Genomic DNA, 22,122 nt, shown 5'->3' with positions numbered 1-22,122 from the left:
TGGAATGAAAACTGACCTTTTCTAGTCCTGTGGCCACTGCTGAGTTGTCCAAATTTGCTGGCATATTGAGTACAGTACTTTCACAGCATCATCCTTCAGGATTTGAAATAGTTCAACTGGAATTCTACCACCTCTACTAGCTTTGTTCGTAGTGATGCTTCCTAAGGCCCACTCAACTTCACATTCCAGGATGTCTGACTCTAGGTGAGTGATCATACCATCGTGATTATCTGGGTTGTGAAGATCTTTTTTGTACAGTTCTGTGTATTCTTGCCACCTCTTCTTAATATCTTCTGGTTCTTTTAGGTCCATACCATTTCTGTCCTTTATTGAGCCCATCTTTGCATGAGATGTTCCAATAGTGCCATCATTATTCTAACCACCTAACAACACACAAACCAAATCTTATCATCCCTCTGCTTGAAATCCTTTAATGGCTTACCCCAGTCTGGCCCTCCCCTCCACAGCTCACACTCCTGTTCTTACACATGACAGCTCTCTCTCTGCCGGCACACTTTTCTCTTCAGGTCCCTCCCTCTACTAGCAAACGCCCGATGGCCCTTTGAGGCTCAGTCCAGTCTCCTGAGTTAGGTGCTCCCCCATGTACCCCCCTTAGCAGCACCTATATACTGGTCCACAAGCTTCTTGTCTCTTTATGTTCCTGAGCCCTCAAGGGGCAGTAGCACAGACCTTGCTAAATAAGTGAATGGAGGTGAGAAGCAGAAGAGCTGTCTGTGTTAAGCATGAGTACAGCACTGAGTATATTTCAGGGCGCAGTGGAGACAAGTCTGAAGAGGCAGGCAGAAGGCAAGGCTTTCTAAGCAACGGTACAGAGTGTGAATTTATTCCAAATAAGATAGAGAGAAGTGCCCTCCTTTTCCTCTAAATTACTCATACAAAGGTAGGAGGGGAAAAAAGAGAAATCAAAGAAGGAAAGAAAATGAAGAAGAGAAAGATAAAAATAAGTAAGCTTTGTTAAACTAATGGAGAAGGCAATGGCACCCCACTCCAGTACTCCTTGCCTGGAAAATCCCATGGATGGAGGAGCCTGGTAGTCTGCAGTCCATGGGGTTCCTGAGGGTCGGACACGACTGAGCGACTTCACTTTCAATTTTCACTGTCAAGCATTGGAGAAGGAAATGGCAACCCACTCCAGTATTCTTGCTTGGAGAATCCCAGGGACGGGGGAGCCTGGTGGGCTGTCGTCAATGGGGTCACACAGAGTCGGACACGACTGAAGTGACTTAGCAGTAGCAGTTGTTAAACTAAAACATCCAAATGAAGAAGTTTTTCACCTAAAGCCTGGCTTCAAAGACTAACTACAAAATGACCAGCAAAAATAGACTTCAAAAGACACAACCAAATATACATCACAGTGGCAAGAATCCAATATATAAATACAATCAATTTGTTTCCTCATTAAACGCCTTCATGAAGAAAATGATTTAATACAAATGCTAAAGCTACTGACACAGATTAATCAAAAAATAACAACAGAATTCTAATTAAAGACTTAATATTTCACTCATTCACACTAAAACAAAATTTGGATAAATATATAAAAACAGAATCTAGAATGCATCCTTCCATGGTAACCACTCTAACAGCTACAGTGAATTGCCGAAATTAAAAAAACAACTCTTATCCTTAAGTGTACACTTTCTTCCAATTAAGAACTGAGATGTACACAAAAATTCAGAAATCATTTTAAAATTATTGCACAGTTTGACCCTCAACTTGACTTTTTTCTAATTGTACAAGAGTCTATACTAAAATATCATTCTTCCCCATTTATTTCTTGGTACAGTGCCTATAGCAGTCACAGTTAAACCCTTATATGAGGTACTCTGTTATCCAAATCATAAAAGTAGGGAACTGGATTAGAGCTAAAGGCTAATGACTATGTGACCAGTTCTACTGCTGTATCAATACAGGTCAAGGGTCACCAGCAGTTCAGCCACAACAACCAGTCAATCTCAGGACTTACCTGACCCATCCTGGGGCCAGGACTTCTGGTTCTGTCCCACATCAAGGGATTCCCCAGCATCAAAAATGTCTCCAGATGTTGCCAGGCCATGCGGAAGCACTTAAGACAGCAGGCAAACATCAGGACAAGGAAAGAACCAAGACTATTTATTCTGACCATATCTCCATCCCTCATCCTAGAAGCTAATTAGGTTGAAATGCTGTCAGCTACTGGCTGGCCCTAAGCCCTGCTGGTAAGATCTTCCTGTCAATCAAACCCCATCATATTGGGAGACCCTCCTAACCACTCAAACCAATAGCCTACTCATACTTCCAGTCAAATCCTTCTTCCTTCGTTCCCTCTCGCTGTTAAAATTCAGTTTTAAACCAAAATAGCTACTTATCTAAACAAAAATGGTATCTTCTAATAAAGATTTCTACACCTACTTGTCTGATTTTAAGAATCTCCTGGAACCCTAATTGAAATGCAAATTCCCCAGGGTCCACATCAGACCTAGTAAATTAGCATGTCCAGGTTAGTGACCTAGAAGTCTGTGTTTTTAACAAGATCCCCAGGTAATTCATATGATGGGGCAAGTTTGTAGAACACCATTAAGGACATGGGTATTTCATAAATGGTTGCCTGTTAAGGGAATTATAAACAGGCAGCCCCTAGTTCAAGTATAGACTGTATTCCAAAATTCACTTCCATTGTTTGGATCTGGAAATGCATTTTCCCAATGAAACAAAGTGATAGATAGTGTTAAATTTTCTGCATCTTCTTTAAAAAAATTAAATCTTATTTACAAATCTGAAATATAGTAAATACAATCTTTAATTTACCAACCAACCACATTTCAAAAGCTGAAGCACAATGTTGGCCATTTAGAACGTATTTTCCCACTGACATGAAGTTCTGAAAAGTGGTTATATTATCTGGTTATCCATAAAAGCTTGTGAAGCTCATAATAAACCAAAGGCAGCTATGGAATCAAGGATATAAATATGAGCTCAAAGCAAGAAATACTGGGAAGAAAGAAACATCTGTCTTCCTTTTCTGGGCATGCACAGAGAATAAACATAGGCAACCTTTGAGAGTCTTATCCCTCTTCTCTCCCTTTGCAACCGTCCTCTGCCTCCCAGAGGCCTCAGCCCAGGAACCAAGGACTCATACGGTATCCATAATTCCCTACTAAAGTATCAGCTTACCCATCCCTGTCCCAGGCTTTACTCTCTTCAGTCATGTACCTCTTCTCCACAAATCCAGTAAAAATTCCCATTTCCAGGATTTGATTCCATCTTATCTTTTCAGCTATGTGTTTCATTACTTCCTTATACCTAATCAACAGAATTATCCTTTGGTTCCCAACCACGGCTAAACTTTTATCTCCTCTGTTTCTTTGTACATGCTGTTTTTGTGTGCAATACATCTGACCAAAAATCCTTCCCTTTCAAATCCAAGACCAAGCCATGATGACATCTCATCCATGAAGATTTCTTATTTCTGTATCTTTTTTATCTTTCTCATTAGGTTGTAAATTTCTTGGGAATATCTATTGGGTATGTACAGTGTAACATGCATTGTATTAAGCACTTTTATATGCATAACAACAATCCTACAAGGTGGGCGTATTGTATAATTATTCAGTTTATCTGGTTCAAAAACAACAAGTTATAGGAGGACTGAAAACTGTCATATAATCACCACAAAAATGCTTTGCACATAGTAGATGCTCAATAAATATTTGTTGCATGAATGAAGTAGCATTATTCACTTATGAAGAAATCAAGCCTCAGTAAGAGTGCTGGCCAAACAATCATCCCGCCTTGGTTCAGATCCCAAGTCCAAACCCTAACAGCTGTATAACCTTGAGCAAGTTCTCTGAACCTCAGTATTCTCATCTGCTAGCTGGGGATTATTATAGTATTCACCTCACACCTGTTGTGAGGGATAAATGAGAAAATGTGTGTGAAGTCCTCCAACACTGGGCCTGGCACATGGTAACTGTGTGATGAATGTTAGCTGTGACTGTAACTCTTCAGTTGCAGAGGCAAGAGTTTCTAAAGCCCTCATTCTTTCTGAAGAAAAGGATCCTCTGTTAACTTTATAACCCTCAGTGTACCAACCACTGTGTGTTGCCCCATAGGTTCAACAAACTTATTGAATTTCCACAGCACAATCATCTTAACCAAAAGTTAGAAGAAAACCATTCAGTAGGGCTAGTGCACATCAAAGTACTCTGGCATGTAGAGTTTGAATGATTTTTAATTTCTCCTTTTTATCTATTTGTATTTTCTAAATCTCTACAGTGAACATGTAAATCTTAAATCACTGATATCAGAGCCCTTATCCTTCCAAGTGAATTTATATTTGTAAAAGAGGACTATGCGCCTAAACGAATCTCTAAATGGTGAAAATCCAGGTATGTAACAAATTGAAACCAAGCATTTCAGACTGCCTAGAGAAGATACCTATGCATGGTGGGCTCTGTGCTAGCTCTGTTCATGAGTCTGGCCGCTTACTGGCCCAAGAACTTCTTGAAAAACAGGGATATATTTTCTCTGACACTGTTTTGATCACCTGGCATTGTGTCCAATAAAGAGTAAACAAATAGCCAATACATATTTGTTAAGTAAATTAACTACTTCCGGCTTGTAATCTTCACCCTTGCTTTTAGTTAATTCCATTTCTCTCCATGACCAACATGAAAATCAATCACAGTGACTGATGTTTTGAGAAGGAGGAAGTGAATGGTTTACTCAAGCACCATCACTTTGGAAAGCTAGTCTCACAAATAAAAATGTTTCACTAAATAGCCACACAGAGTGTAGATAATCCATTTCTAATGAGGGATTCATCCTGTGTCAGTTCAGTGCAGCTCAAAAAGATAAAATCTAAGAAACGGAAGTTGTTCCTAGTCAACAATTAGATAGCTCATCTAATGAAGACCTTGAGAATGAACTTCCTTTATTAAAAAAAAGAAAAACAACAACTTATTTTAGAAAAGTCATCATAAATTACTAAAAGGACTGCTGTATTTCATATGGCTCAAAAATAATCTTACTTTTGTGTGTGTCTGTGCACGCATGCTTAGTTACAGAGTTAAAAAAAAACCTCCAAATACATCTATTTATTTGAATAGAAGTGACCCAAGGCTACAATTAAAGCCCAATTTCCTCTATCCATATCTCTTTTCCCTGCAATGCCAACTCCTTTCCCACCTGGAAATAAATACTCTTTGGTTTTTAAATCCCCGCCTCTTTTTGTTCCCTGCCTCTGTGTAAAACAGGAAAGGCTCTGATATCAATGATTTAAGATTTACACATTCACTGTAGAGATTTAGAAAATACAAATAGATAAAAAGGAGAAATTAAAAATCATTCAAACTCTATATGCCAGAAATTACTATCATTAACATTTTGGTGCATTTTTTCAGACATGTCTCTGAAAAAAAAAAAACAAAACCATTTCTTCATGTATAGTATATCTTATCATTCCATATCAATATATCTTCTTCTATAGCACAAATGATTAAATTATCTTCTTTTTTATATCTCCCCTTTCAACAGAATGGAGGAGCAGAATAAACTGGAACAGGGAGAAGCCTGAAGCAGAGAATCAGAAAAGAGAATTGTGCAAAGCTCTGAGTAAGACTTCATGAGAGCTAAAATTTAGCCAGTGAGAAAGAGAATAGAAAGAAGAAGACAGATTTAGAATGAAGAATCAATAGGCTTGTTGATGGTTTGGGGAGTAAAGAGGAGTGACTTCCAGGATTCTGCCTAGGGGGTCAGGACCTAGTGAAAGCAGAAATAGACTTCAGGGGTAAGCGGAATATAAAATAATGAGTTCAGTTCTGGACACTCAATCAGATATGATTCTTCTGGCTACAAAATAACAGAAAATCTGACTGACAGAGGCTTAAGTAAATACAAGTTTATTTTTCCTTCAAAAGAAAAAGTCTGAAGACTGGTGATTCTAGGCATGATGCAGGGTCCCAACAATGGCATGAAGAATCTAGGTTCTTCCCTTATTTCTGCTCTAACACCTTAGAGCAGAGTAATGTCTTACAGTGGCTACTGCATTTCAGTGCTTTATTTTGGCCTCCCAAGCATAAGATTTGGAGAAGGAAATGGCAACCCACTCCAGTATTCTTGCCTGGAGAATCCTATGGATGGAGGAGACTGGTAGGCTATAGTCCACAGGGTCGCAAAGAGTCAGACACAACTGAACGACTTCACTTTCTCTTCCTAAGCATAAGATTGCCATGTGAGAAGCTATCAGAAGTCTTCTCCTCACATTTCTTTGGCCAAAACTGTATCTTATGCAAACTCTAGACCAACCACTGGCAAAACAGAATGGCTTTCAGATCATGAGTCCTTCCCTAGGAAGGTGGGGTGATGTTGTCTAGGAAGAATGGAGGGTGGCTGTTGGAGAGGCATACAGCAGGTCTGTCCCAGCTTTGCAAGTTTGAGATATCTATAAGATAATCTATAAGACACCCGAAAGGAGCTGTCCAATATGCTGTATAGTGCCTTGGAGACAGAACTGCAGTTGGGCTGCAGAACTATGCAACTGCTTACAGAGAATGTGATGAGAAAGAGGCAAGCCTAAGAAATAGCAGTGAAGAAGGCAGGGTAGAAAAACAAGCTCAAGCCAAAGCCTAAACTAAGAGTATAAGTACAAGGAAGAAGGAAAACCAGGAGAGACTATTATCATGGGGACCAACAGAGGGAGAGAGTTTTTATTTGCTTTTGCTGTTTTTATTTGCTTGTTTGTTTTTACTTTTTGAGGAAAAGGGAGCTATTAATATTGTCACATGCTGCAGATACACCAAATAAGATAAGGCTTGAACAGTGTCACCCGGATGATGCAATCAGCAAGTTACTGGTATTTTGGCAAGAGTAACTTGATAGGAGCAGAGATTAGATTATAGGGGACTGAAGAGTGGCCAGAGAAGAAGCCAGAAATGGCTTGCCTAGGCTTCTATTTCAAGAAGGGTGTCTATTAAAAAAGAGAGAGAGAGAGAGACAGGACAGTAGCCAGAGAGGGAATCACTGTGTAGGATGTAATGTTTTTCTTAATATTAGGAGGGATTTGAGCATATTTATATGATGAATGGAGAGATGTAATCAGGAGGGAAAAGCTAAATTTGAGAGAGAAGGTCTCTAGGGGGCAGTGGTTATAGCAGAGTGAAGATGACAACTATGAGTCAAAGCCTCAGTCCTCAAATAGCATGAGGGGAGACTCTGAACTCAAACGATGACAGAGAACTGTAAAACCATGTAGGCAAATCTCAAAAGGGAAGAGGTCTGGCAAAAGATTGAATAGTAAAAATCTAGAAATGACAAGCAAGGAGCATGAAGGATGCCAACAGCACTTCTGGAAAATGAGCAAGTTCTATTTAAGATAGCTGCAAGCAAAACAGTATCCTGAAGAAGAGTCATGTTTTACTTGGGCAGGGATGGAGAAAAGAGGTTGAGGATATCGTGGAGTTTGATTATACTAGAACATGGATTCTAGGAAACAAAGGGGGAAGGATTAGAAAAGAAGTCCTCAGGAAAGATGAAAGATGGTGGAAACAAGGAAGTGCAAAGCTTTATAGGAAAGATGACAACCAAAGGCAGAGGGCTTAAGATGGATCATGTCTGGACTAACTGGCATCCATACTCTGAAAGAACTCCAACACATGGGCAGCAGCCCTGTAATCTTATGCCACAGAATATTAGAGAAATGTCATCACAGGAGACATTTAAAGAGATGGATGCCATCTTTACAAATGGCTCTGTAACTCCTAATGCTCAATAAAAAGAATGTGTTCTATCTTTGGACAAGAATATGTGGGGCTGGCCACTGAATAGTAAATTTCAAAATATAGAGGATCTCTTGTTCTAATGTTTAGCCAAGGACCAGATAACACATTTATAACAGTTTCTCCCTCATTCGACTCACATTATTGAGCTCATATCATATGCCAGTACTGTGATAGATCGTTTTTTAAAAAATGAACATCCATGTGATTAAGAAGTTTATAATCTCCATAAGTATGTCATCCAAGTTCTAAGAAACTGAATTTAAAATGAACTTAAAAGTATGTGGTAGAGCAGTGATTCTCAAATGTTTCTGTGCATACAAATAACCTTGGGATCTTATTAACATGCAGGTTCTGATTCAGTGGGTCTGATTCAATGGAGTCTGAGATTCTGCATTTTTAACAACTTTTCAGGTGATGTTGATGTTGCTGGTCCATGAGTCACTCTTGAGCATCAAGAAGCTAGGACTCTAGCAAAAAGGATTTCTTGCTTTACCTTTTCTATTTACACTGACCTATAAGGTCCTAAATTTTTTCCTCTTTTCCTTGTTAACTCTCTTACCCATCTGTTCTTTCTAATAAAAAGAGAGGTTAGGGTAGAAAAACTTAAAAAAAGCTTGCTCTTCTATTAGCTACAAAAGCAACTATTAGCTATACAGACCGGTGTCGTGAACATGTCAACCATCTATCTCATGTGATTACATACTTTTGTGGAATCCCTACTATTTCAAACAGGGCACCTAGATATTCAGTAAAAGAATAAACAGACTGGGAGCAGCAGTTAATTCTAGTTATGCCATATGGCAGTATAAAACACTGGCTGGAACCTGAAAACTCAATTTCACAAGAGTCTGACTTATTCTGAATTTTAATCATTATAGGATCAGCAAACATATGTCTACCAACTTGCTCCATTTACACAAAATTCTAAAGAATAATCAGACTGCATACTCAAAAATGATTGGTTTTTCCCAAATGGACTTAAAATTTCTCTTCTACTGGATTCTTAAAATCAAGTAGCTGCTGACAGCTCCAGTTTAATTTCTCTTTCAAACAAAATCTTCAAACAGTACTTTTAACAAATAGTATTGTTTGCTTTCTTACCATCTTCATGGTCAGCTCACAGTGTAATTTTGCACAAGTATAATTTTCTCTGCTTCTGGATTCTTCATCTTTGGGGCTGGCTCAGCTGCTGACCCTCCTTGTCCCTGTGAATTCCCTCCATCGTGCCTGTCACTGCTGAGACACCCGTCCCACCACATTCTCTCCATTTCACCCCTCTCCAGAATGGAGACATTATCATTTCTAACACATACTCCATCGCCTGTCCTATCAGAGCTAAGATACTTTCATCTCCTGTACATCTCATAATTTCAAGATAAGGACAGAAAAATCAGTTCTTTTTCTGTGAACTTTTGTCTCTGGTGCTTGAGAGACTATCCTGATATCCCCTGAACATGTTTTAGTGATAACATTTACTGCACCGGGGCCAAAATGATTTTCTGCCACTTTCAATTCTAGTTCAATAAAAGAATAAGAGCTTTGTTTCTAACCTCTGTCATTTTTAATACCATAAAATGATTTAAAAAATGTAAAATTGAGTTCCATTTCCTACTGGACTACCAATCTCATATTAGCTTTCCTTTTATCAAATTTATGAGAAAAGTCAGAAATTGCCTTTCCTTAAAAAAGATCAAAATCTCAGGATCTCCTGGGCAGAATGCTTGAATTGAATTTGAACTCTCAATAATTGCTAGCCTGGAAGTCTTAAAGAAGTATAAAAGTTAGATACTTAAAGTTAGTTATGTCAGAAATAACAAACTGAAGGATCATCCCTTAGACTACTATCATCCAGAAATAATAAGGTTATTCTTAGAAAATTATAATCCTAAAAATATCACAGACATACTTATTACATTTCCAACATGAGGAAGTCTACGGTTTTCTGAAACCACAGTATGAATGAAGTCTATGGTTTCGAACTGCAAAGTGAAACAAATGTTTTTTGCAACATCACATTATGAAATGTTTCAGATATGCATAAAAGGTAAATGAACACCCATATATGTGTATACTCATAATCTAGATGCTATGATTCACATTTTGTTATATCTGCTTTGTCACTTATCCACCTATCCATCCATCTTGTTTTTGATGCATTCCAAAATAAACTACAGATGTTGCAAGACTCTAGATGCATATATAATTAACTAAACTTCAATATTTATTTACAGTTCCTTTAAACCAATAAGCTTTTGAAAGATGCCAATTCTTTTTTAAAATAATGGCTTGCTTAAGTAAATTATGCAACCACTTAGAAATCCTACATTCTAAATCCTAATCTTTTATTAATTCTCTTACTTTGAGTAATGTCACATATCTTAGTTTTATCATTAACCAAAAAACAAAGGTTCTTGGTAGACATGATAGGAGGTCTTGATTATCAAATCATAAAATGAACATTGTGGTTATGGCAGAATCCAGAAAAGAGAGACACTCCCTTAATAAAACTGAGAAATAGCTAATTGGAAATTATGTGGGCATAAAGTTTTCTATAAATTATAATAACTCAACAAGGCTCACAAACTCAAGAGGGAGCTTGAGGGTGAGCATTTAATCATAACACATAAGCGTCACTGTATATCTATGATAAAACAACTTGATTATTGAAGACTGAGTCACTCCAAGTGGGAATTTCATAACAAGGCACTAGCATCAAACTGGAATTTTCTTGGCTTTGTGAAGCTGTAGCTGGCTTATAAACTCCTTATTAATTAAGTAGAGTGAGAACTGCCACAGGGATAGCTGCCCCTTCCTTTATGAGCTGTTTATTCCCCTACACTGATTTTTCTTTTTTTTTCTTTTAGAAGATTGGCCTGGAAGGGGCATTCTTTGAAGCCTGAAGAATCAAAGCTGCTGCAAAGCACTGCTGAGAGTTTCGAAAGAATTATGAAGAAACTACATTGGACCTGAGGCGATAGGCTGAGATCTCCCTCAACAGGTCAGCAGTTGGTCTGCAAAATATTCCCATTGCCAAGGAGGCAGTGACATCTTGTGTAAATCAAAAACTAAAACCCTGAGATATCTCATTTCCATTTTAAATGCATGGGGGTTAAATATGGATATCTAGCACTTGAGAAGTTCCTGTGGGATTGATTTTTTTTCCTGTCGTTTCTGAGCCTTTTGCTGGGTGTGATAAGAAGGACCGCATTTCATTATCAACCCTGCTAGTGCTGCACTTCAGGGAGACTAGATGAGGCTACACAGTCGGAGAGAAGATCCGGCTTCCAAAGAAGAAATGATTCACATGTTGTGATTATAAAAACCCACTTTAGGCCCAACTCATTTTCAACAGAATCATGAAATAAAATGAAATCCCAAGGAAATGAAATTTCCTGCATCATTTTGCAAATTAAAAAAAAATGAAAAATCATAGTGATACCATAAAAGAAATCAAATTTTTGAGGTTTCAAGGTTTGGTTGGTAATGTTTGCATTTTTGTAACATTTGAAAAAACAATCCCAAATAACATTTTGGGGGAGGCAACTGAAAAAGAAAACACAAGATCATGCTTAGGCAAATCTTCAATTGAATCAGACAATGTTACAGAAAAAACATCAGAACAAAGACTTTGAATTCTGAGAGCTGACCCAGTGCTCTTGCATTTCTCTCCCCTTTGCTCTAATTTCAGTGTAACACAGGAAGTGGATACAGGATGGATCTACATCAGAAATAAGAGAAAACCAGCAAATTAGAGATAACCACAACCAGGAGGGCCTAACGCCACAAGTTTCTGGAGATCCATAAATAGATGAATACAGAGAGGCATTTTTTTTCCCCCACTGGCTTTCTATAAGCAGAAAAAATAGCACACATTGGGACAAAAGACTAGATCCAGATCAAGTGAGATTTAAAATCAAGGCCAAAGTTAACATTGGTAAAATGAAGACTGTAATTTCATATAAATGATCTTTTCACACAATGTATGAATTAAGAGCCCCCATTTATAGACAAATAGAAAAGCTTCTAGTATTAAAAAAATTGATACTGAGGATTTTCTGAGATCTTCCAAGACAAATCCGTTTCAAGTAGCTAATAGGAATGTGCCCAAGTAATAATGATGGCTATAATTCTATTAGAAGTAAAGCAAATTCAGAGACCTAACTATAGGACTAAATAGTAGTGTTCAGCTTATTCTAACGGGTCAGTCCAACCTGAAGGGAGAAAGCTCAGTTATCTACCTGCTTCCCAGGTTTCATTTCAAATGACCTTCCACTCTTGATAGAACATGTTATTCTGTTTAATGAGCTCAGTACTGGGAATGTTTAATAAAAATGATTGAAAAAAACAAGATTAAAAAAAAACCCACTTACTAAAAAGTTATTGTACATCAAAATTACTCATATAAAATATTTATTTTATGGGATGATCAAAGGGAGAGGCTTCTATCTACTAACACCACCAAAATAGCCCAGTGTAAAAGAAAACAAAAATGGATCAATTTAATCTTATAGCTGGTACCAAATCCAAGACACCTACTCAAGTGAAAGAATAAACAAAATAATCATCATCATAAAATTAAAAAGGAGTCATACACTTCAAGGCTGCTTTGAAAGTAGAGGAAACTTGCTATGAAAGAACATGTAATAAAATGATCTTCCTTTCCAAGTTAAGCCGAGAGACCAACAGCAAGTAATATTATACCAGTTTCACCTGTAGACCATTTCAGACTAAAAGAGAAACAAAAATAACCCTTTACTACTCCCAGTAAGTATATCTCCAAAAATCTTTAACACAATTGTGAAATCTCAACATACACTCACTAAATAACAGAAAACTAGTACAGGGATTTAGCCTATAATTGATAACTTGAGAGCCGTGAAGTTGTGAGTTTTTGTTTGCTTTCTTGGATAAGGGTGAGAAGCAGAGATAGGACTGGAAAAGGAAGAAATGAATTTTTAAACTTCAAGATGTGGTCAAATTATTGCTATAAGTTTGAAGCTTTTTCAGAGCTCTTTAAACTTAGATAGATTGCACTAGTACCTACTACCTTTTTTATTTCTGCATTGGCACTGAAACGCCAGTGAAAGTAGCAAAGTGAATAGAAAGAGAAGATATGAACAAATATCTAAACTTGTAACAAAAATGTACCAACAACACATTTCACATTTCTTCTCTTGATAAGCACACTTCATCTGAATGTTTTTTGTTTGGGAATTTTAAGCTCAATAACCAGCATTTAGGAAAAGTAACATTCTCCATGTAATTAATGGCGATAATATTGACAGCATATCACTTTGAAAATCTTGCTCTCAAGAGTTACATTGGACTAACTCCTTGTCTTTCCTCCAATACAAAGACAGAAGAACAATATATTCTTAAACTAAATTCTGTTTTAAAGCTAAATCCATGGTAAGCTGATAAGAAAAACTTGAAGTTCCCAAAGAGAACTGGAATTATTTTTATGATATTTGTACTAACATATCATGTTTCATGCAGAGCTATATGCTAACCACCCACAATGAGACATGTTCAAGATATTCTTTCAGTCTGTACTTTAAAAGCACTGGTTTTGTGGGGTTGTGCCATAATCCTGTTACATAAAGTTATTTCTTTATTTCTTTCCATTTCAATATGCTATTAATCTACCTGTCTCTTTTTGGAACTCCTTTAAGTTTCACAAAAGAAAACAATACTCTAAATTTGTTTCCATTGGCTCTAGACTTCACTTCCAACAGTGAGCATAAATGACTAGCTGCTCCAAAATGAGCCATGGAGAATTTATCCCTACCTCAGTAATAAAAATTTTCTATTTTCTTCACCCTTTCCCCCATTCTCAATGCATTCTTGCTGTCAGATGGCCTCCCCTGAATCAAACTTAAGAAATGCTCAACTGTTTCTGCAAATGCATAAGAACGCCCTTAAACGTCTGAGTATAGATGAAGTATGTTTCATTCCAGGTGCCTCACAGCTGGCACTGGTCCTGCAGTGACCACCGCAATAAAACAGGAGGAGCCTCTGCCTGGCTTTCATCCTAATCATTCTCTAAAGAGCTTGCTGAAAACTTGGACTCAGAATGTGAAAGCTGTTAGTTTTAGGGAGAAGGTTTAAATGAGGAGGCAGTTTGAAGAAGAGCCATGAACATCACAGCTCAGGACATCAAATACCACAACAGGACTTCATTTCCTTGGAATCACGCAAAGTGCCATCCGTTTTTTATTTGTCTTATATGGAAAACATTATCCTTCATTGGTAATACTCTTAAGCCAAAAAAACCCTATCAAGACAGAAATACAGATATGATTTTCAGTCTGGGAAGACAGAAAACCTACTTGTACTGAAAAACAGATGAGCACTTGGAGGACATCCATGACTCAACACAACTATCATTTTCTGGGGTCAGTCACTCTAGGCAACAGAAAGGTGGCAAACAGCACATAACAGCTGTGATGAAGTCAGATGCTTTAATTTACAGCGAGTCCACAGTCATGGCAAATAGCACTGAATTCTGAGCCACCATAAAAATTACAGCCAAGCCCCTAGAGTTTACCAGGAATCAGTATTTTCCCATCACTCCACTCTATTCTCAAGCAGCACAGTGTGGAGGAAATAATTAAATGAATTAAAGCAAGGACGCAACAAAGATAGAATGGAAAGTTTTGGGGGGGGCAGTATATGTATATATGGCATTTATATTTATCTAGTGTCTTTCCCAGGTTATCCTGCTAGAGATTTCTTACCCACCTTCGGCCCTAATGTGCCAAGTTAGTAGTTTTAGACAGATGCCTACCTCCCCACAAATTTACCAAACCCCTAAAGTTTTATTGCTTTAATATGACTCAAGATCAAACTTTTAAAGTGGCTTTCATTAATTCTTTTGATGTTACTTGGCCATTTTCCATATACATTTAGCTCTCAAGTTTGATGATTTCCAAATTTCCTTTCATACTGAGCCTCTGGGAGAGATACAACTTCCACGCAAAAAAAAGTAAATGCGATTGGCATTGTACAAGTTTTCAGTGCTCTCAAAGCAACTGCTACAAATACATATAAGTACATAACATCAACCACCCATACATGGGGCCATACACGCAATGCGGCTGAAAAAGAAGATTCAGTAAGACAAGGGTTACATTATGGGATGATGATTGAATGGGTAAATTTAAGACAATTTCAAACAGCTTGCCAAAGGAAATCCTCATTTTTCCATTTTCTTGTACAGTATCTAATTTCTGGCTCCTCATTTCCTCCTGATCTGATAATTGTGAAATTCTAAATAAAGTGTCATCTTTCTTACAACAAATCAATGAACAGAAAGCTCCCATCAACAATGCAGATGTTTCCTAAAACCCCTGCTGATTATTTCCTGAATATCTATCCCACAAACCACACAGCAAGTCCTTTGAGAACAAGGAACCCTCTCTGCCTCATAATAAATACAGCTTCTATGTCTGTGTGCATGGGTGTGTGTGTATGAGTGTGTGTATGCACTTAAAAAAGAGAACTAAGAAGTAATATGTAAGTGATAACAGTGAGATAACAGTGAGTCACCACAAAATCACCTTTTATTATCAATTTCAGATTGAAATTCAGTCCTTTCCAAGTGCTGCACTGCAAATAACAGGAAAGGAGAATTTCTACTCATTGTATATTTGTCTCCATAGATGCAATAAAATTATTTTTTTATACCATCACAGATTTATACCTTATCACAGATTTATACCATTAACACCACCATATACACAATTATATTTTGGGCATCCCTCTCGCTATCCTTGGTGGCTCAGACAGTAAAGCGTCTGTCTGCAATACAGGAGACCCGGGTTTGATCCCTGGGTTGGGAAGATCCCCTGGAGAAGGAAATGGCAGCCCACTCCAGTATCCTTGCCTAGAAAATCCCATGGACGGCGGAGCCTGGTAGGCTACCATCTATGGGGTAGCAAAGAGTCGGACACGACTGAGCGACTTCACTTTCACTCCCTATAGTACAGTTTAAAATAATTCCATCTTTGTTCCTCATGCCATCCTTATAATAATCCTATAATACAAAGATCAACTTTGTATTAAAGAAATAAAAAATTCTTTAAGTTACTAACTGAGCCTTCAGACACAACTAAGCCTAAACTTATCCACTAATAAAGTATAGGGAAGTTTGTTTTAAACACTCTTCCAACCTAACAAAAATTACAGATATTCTCACTTTTGCAAAAAGCTCTCATCTTTTGCATTCTGTTTGTTTCAATTATTCAGGGCAACCCAGGCTGATAATTACATAGTCCCCAGTTGCTGAGTAAAAGTGATGCTTAATTAGCCAGCAGGAAAGATCGATTAAGATCCAGCAGGGCATCTTGTGAAGTTCTCTCACATTCCTGGAGGGAATATATTCTGGCTGTGCCCTTCGAAAGGATAAAACTCCTTGCTTCTAAGGAGTTTCAATGATGTTTCTAAAGTAGATGATAAGATCTTTCTGCCACACAAATGAAATCCCAGGTATAACACTGCTGAAGCTCTTCCTTTACTAAGAGTACACAGTTCAAACGTTTCAAATCACATTGCCTCCAAGTCGAAAAAGACTTAAGATTGTACTCATTTATCCCCAACTCTCATTCAGTTATCACACTTCGAACAAGAAGTGGTTGAGGAATATACTGTAATGGAAATTTTTTATTTCTCCCTCCATCAAGCAAGTGTATGCATCTGTCAGGTGCTCACATTCTAAAAGGCACAAAAACTAGGTGAGGGCCTTTAATTTAAAAAAAAACAACTTAATGAGCATGATATTCCAATCAGCCTGAGAGTAAGACATTTTAATAGGAGGAAAGAATCAACTGGATAAGTCTAGTTTAAGTTTTCTATTCGGGAAGGAGATGAGGATATAAAATCAGGACTAAAACTCATAGTGGAAATTGTCTCATACTGCTTAACGTCCTCTCTTTCAGTAATTTGGACAAGCATAAATATTTAGCTTTTCACCCATTTTGCAAAAGTGTCCAATAAAGACTAACATAACAATCCAAAGCTAAAAGCAGAATAACTTTCTTAACATATACAACTATAAAAATATTTCCATTGTGGTAAACTAACTACCCTAAATATGCCTGCCTACCTTCAATGCAATTCAGTAAACATTTAAAAGCCTCTACCAAGTATAAAGAACTATAATAAATGTGTCCTACTTTGATAATTTATATACAATTAAAGTAGATTTTGCTGATTATAAATTGCTTTAAACTTTATGAAGAAGAATAATGGAACCGGTTTATACAAACCTAGCTTTGATTTGCTGCAAGCCCCGCAGAATATGGTCTCTGTTGTCCTTTGCACCAGCACTGAGGTTCTCATTCCGCAAACCTTCGGCCAGGAAGTCCTCAGTATCTAAACGAAAAGGAAAGCTGATCAACAGAAAAGAAAAAGTACCAAGAGAGAAGGAAGAAAATCTGGAGGATTAACAAATGGATACAAATTTCTCTTTAAAAACTTTAAAGTTGCAGAATAAGGTGATTGTAAGTAATGCCACAGAAGAGGATACTTATGTATATTTCACTTCTAGTGCCTGTAATATGAAACTGCACTAGATATACTATCAAGATAATGTTACGAATTTATACAGTTGGGTTACATAAGCATATTAAAATTTTGTTTTACATTCTCACCACTCAAGAACACCAAACAAAAAATCCTACATAGCCATAAGTAGGACTTTTGATGGGGTATAAAGTTCTGGAAATAAAAATTTCACTAAGGACCACCATTAAATTCTAAGATGTATGTTCATATCTATTGCATATATCATTAAATAGGTTCCTCCAAGTTCCTCTGAAGGCTAAAGGATGAAAAGTTGAATTCAAAGGTAAAAATAAATGCTATCCAAAATTAAATTAATGTAATATGCCATATTAATAGGATAAAGGACAAAGGCGATGTGATTGTCTCAATGGATGCAGAAAAAGCATTCGACAAAATTCAACAGCACTTTATGATAAAACAAACAAAAACACTCAACAAACTAGAAATAGAAGGAAACTTCCTTAGCCTCATAAAGATCATCTACAAAAACCCACTAACATCATACTTAATGATAGGTGAAAATCAATATACAGACCCCCCCCTCTTTTTTAATAAAGTCAGGGTGCCAGAAAAGGGAGCTCTAAGGCCCTACCCATCGATGTCAATTGCAGACCAACAGGAAGAGATATATCACTGTATCTCCAACAGGGAGAAGGTTCCTACTTTACTACAGCAGGAGGAAGGAAAAAATTTCTCCTTGTCCTGCAAGAGTCTGGCCAATGAGAGACTGTTAACAATAACTCAGTCAACAAGAAGCCATTACACTTGCAACTCCCAGTTTTCTCCAATGGTCTTTTTGTTTATAACAGCTCCTCCCAGTTCCTTCTCCTCTATGAAAGAAAGTTCCTCTTTTTTGTTTTCTGGGCTTGCCTGTGGATAACCATGATTGCACGTCCTTAATTGCAAGTCTTTGCTGTTCCCAAATAAACCACTTTGCAGGTAAAATAACTGGTTGTTTTACTGTTTTAGGCTGAATACTTTCCCCCTGTTCCTAAAGATCAGCAACAAGACAAGCTGTCTGCTCTTACCACTTATATTCAACATTGCACTGGTGCTGGACAGGGCAAATATGCAAAAAATGAAATTAAAAGAGTCTAGGTTAGAAAGAGGGAGAAGGCAATGGCACCCCACTCCAGTACTGTTGCCCGGAAAATCCCATGGATGGAGGAGCCTGGTGGGCTGCAGTCCATGGGGTCGCTAAGAGTCAGACATGACTGAGTGACTTCACTTTCACTTTCCACTTTCATGCATTGGAGAAGGAAATGGCAACCCACTCCAGTGTTCTTGCCTGGAGAATCCCATGGACAGAGAAGCCTGGTAGGCTGCAGTCCATGGGGTCGCACAGAGTTGGACACGACTGAAGTGACTTGGCAGCAGCAGCAGGTTAGAAAGAAAGAAGTAAAACTATCTCTACATGCAGATGATATAATCTTGTACATAGAAAACCCTAAGGAATCCACTGACAACTATTAGAACTAAAATATGAGTTCAATAAGTTTGCAGGATACAAGATTAATATAAAAAATCAGCTGTATTTCTATACAGTAGCAATGAACAAGCCAAAATTAAATTAGGAAAAATTAAATTAGGAAAATTCCATTTAAAATAATATAAAACAGAATTAATACTAAGGAATAAATTTAACAAGAGAAGTATAAAACTTAAACTCTGAAAACTACAAAATATTATTGAAAGAAATGAAAGACCTTAAATTAAAGGAAGAAACTAAATGGGAAGACATCCCATGTTTACATATGAGACTTATGGCTATTAATATGGGAATATTTCCATATTGATCTAAATAGTCAATGCAATCTCTATAAAAATCTCAGCTGGATTTTTTGCAGAAACTGACAAACTAATCCTATAATTCATTTGGAAATTAAAGGTACCCAGAATAGTCGAAACAATTTTGAAAACGGAGGACAACTTTCCCATTTTCTGATTTCAAAACTTACTACAAAGCTACAGTAATCAAGACAATATGGTATTGGTGTAAAGTCAGACACACAGATCAAAGGAACAGAATTGGGAATTTAGAAGTAAACCCTCACATTTATATTCAATAAATTTTTGACAAGGATGACAAGATAAAACAACGGAAAAAACTGTTTTTCAATAAATGGTGCTGGAACAATTAAATATCTACATGCAAAGAAATGAAATTGAACCCTTACCCATATAATATACAAAAATTAACTCAAAATGGATCATAGACCCAAACATAAATGCTAAAACTATAGAAGAAAATAGGCATAAATCCTTGTAACCTTGGATTAGATAATAGTTTCTTAGATATGATGCCAAAAGAACAAGCAACCAAAGAAACAAATTGACATCAAAATTAAAACTACTGTGGTTCAAAGGATGCTATCAAGAAAGAGAAAATTTTTGCAAATCATGTATCTAATAGGAGACTTATATACAGAATATATAAAAAGCTCTTACAAGTCAATAATAAAAAGACAATCTGATTTTAAAACAAAGAACCTAAATAGACATTTATCCAAAGAAGATATACAAATGACTAATAAACACATGAAAAGATGCTTAACATCAGTTGTTATCAGGAAACAATAACCAGTACCACACTGAGGTACCAGTTTCACATGGCTACTGTCAAGAAGATGGACAATAATGAGTGCTGTTGAAGATGGAGAGAAATTAGGATCCTTATACACTGCTGCTGCTGCTGCTAAGTCGCTTCAGTCGTGTCCGACTCTGTGCGACCCCGTGGACTGCAGCCTACCAGGCTTCTCCATCCATGGGATTTTCCAGGCAAGAACACTGGAGTGGGTTGCCATTTCCTTCTCCATATACATTGCTAGTGGGAACGTAAAATGTGTTGTTACTTTGTAAAAGTCTGGCAGTTCCTCAAAAAGCTAAAAAGAGAGTTGCCCACCAATTCCACTACTAGGTATATACACAAGAGAAATGAAAACAAGTGTTCAAATAAAAACTTGTACACAAATGTTTGTAGCAGCATTATTCTTAACAGCCAGTAAGTGGATAAATACTAACACTCATCAACTGATGAACAGATAAACAAAATGTGGCAGCAATAAAAAAGGAAATGCTGATACATGCTACGATACAAATAAATCTCTGAAATCATAATTTCATCAATCAAAAGAAACCAGTAGCAAGGGTCACATATAGTATAATCCCATTTACATGAAACATACAGAATGGGCAAAAATCTATAGGAACAGAAAGTAGACAAGCAGATGCCTAGGGCTGTGGGAGAGAGGGCTGCAGATTGAAGAATGAAGGCTAAGGGGGTTCAAGTTTTCTTTGGAAGATGATGAAAAATGTTCTAAAATTTATTGTGATGATGACTGTACAACTCTGTGAGTACCATACTAGAAGCCATTGGACTGCACCCTTTAAATGGATAGGTTTTATGGTATAAGAACTACATCTCAATGAAGCTGTTAAAAAATAGAAACAAATGTATGAATGGATGGATGAGTGAATAACAACATCTACACATACCCTTCTGAAATTTCAAATTTTGAGGATGAAAACATTCTTTAAGTACCCAGACATAAAAAAAAAAAATGAAGTAGTTTACAGAATAACAGAGTCAAAATGTCCTCTCCACAAAATAAGCACCCGAAGATGAAAGTTTTAGTGTTTTAAAGGAAAAATACTGTGCGCAAGAATTCTAAACATAGTCAAGATGTTGGTTATATAACATGAAGGAGACCAGCAAAACATTTTCAAACAGTTGTGGCTCTGAATTTCTATCACGTACATTCTTTCCTGAAGAAAATCTTTTCAAGGACACACAGATCAACAGAAAGAGGTGGTGATGAAATTCAAACCAGCAAAATAAGTTAAATCTAGGTAACTGTGGTTAAATACAGTTTAAAACTTATTGTTAAAGAGTAATTCTTAATTAAGATATTTGTTAAAAAATGTAATAAGCATCTGAATACTAGTTAGGAAAGAAATAGAGAAGAAAACAAGCTAAATTACTCATTTACATAAAGTTAATGGGTACTATGCCATCTTGGACAATGATAATTAAAGAAAATGGGTTTAACTACGATTTTTCAAACACTAATGTAATAAGTGTAATAATGGGTTTCTCTGGTGGCCCAGATGGTAAAGAAACCACCTACAATGCGAGAGACCTGGGTTCGATCCCTGTGTTGGGAAGATCCCCTGGAGGAGGGCACAGCAATCCACTCCAGTATTCTTGCCTGGAGAATCCCCATGGACAGAGGTGCTTTGGCAGGCTACAATCCATTACAAAGAGTTGGACACTACTGAGCAACTAAGCACAGCACAATGTGAACACAAAATTTAAAGAGGAAAAAATTTTTTTAATATTCAATGTAATAAAACAGAAAAATATAATGTAGCAAATAATAAAACTCATAAAATGATACATAACTGATGATAATAATTATGAAAAATTAGAGTCCTCTATTAAAAACAAGCTATAAGGATATATTGCATAGCATGGGGAATATAGCCTATGTTTTATAATAAGCATAAATTGAGAATAATCTATAAAATTTTTTAATCACTATGTTGTACACCTGAAACCAATATAATATTGTAAATTAACTATACTTCAATTTAAAAAGAAAAAAGTTAACAGAAACAAGTGAAAAAAAAGTAAAGAATTTCTATGCAAAAAGATAACAGTTAATTTGATTACTGTTTAAAAGATATTCACCTGAAATAAAGTGAGATTGAAATTAAAAGAAAGATGTGCAAAATGTCCTAAACAAATTTTCTTAAAAGCAAGAATAGCAATAATTCATAT

The 22,122-nt window shown here is 36.7% G+C and overlaps 1 protein-coding gene across 1 annotated transcript in view; it reads right to left on the bottom strand.

The window, feature by feature from the left end:
• SKAP1 (src kinase associated phosphoprotein 1) overlaps nt 1-22,122 on the bottom strand; it is a 306,061-nt gene that overhangs the window by 239,814 nt on the left and 44,125 nt on the right. The window contains exon 2 of the mRNA XM_002695944.7: nt 17,045-17,150. Within this exon, the coding sequence (XP_002695990.2) occupies nt 17,045-17,150 (106 nt within the window). The remainder of the gene's footprint in view (nt 1-17,044; nt 17,151-22,122) is intronic.

Source organism: Bos taurus, chromosome 19 (assembly GCF_002263795.3).
Source record: "Bos taurus isolate L1 Dominette 01449 registration number 42190680 breed Hereford chromosome 19, ARS-UCD2.0, whole genome shotgun sequence".
NCBI lineage: Eukaryota > Metazoa > Chordata > Mammalia > Artiodactyla > Bovidae > Bos > Bos taurus.
Note: the sequence above shows the minus strand (reverse complement) of the source record. Positions and strands in the feature narration are given on the sequence as shown.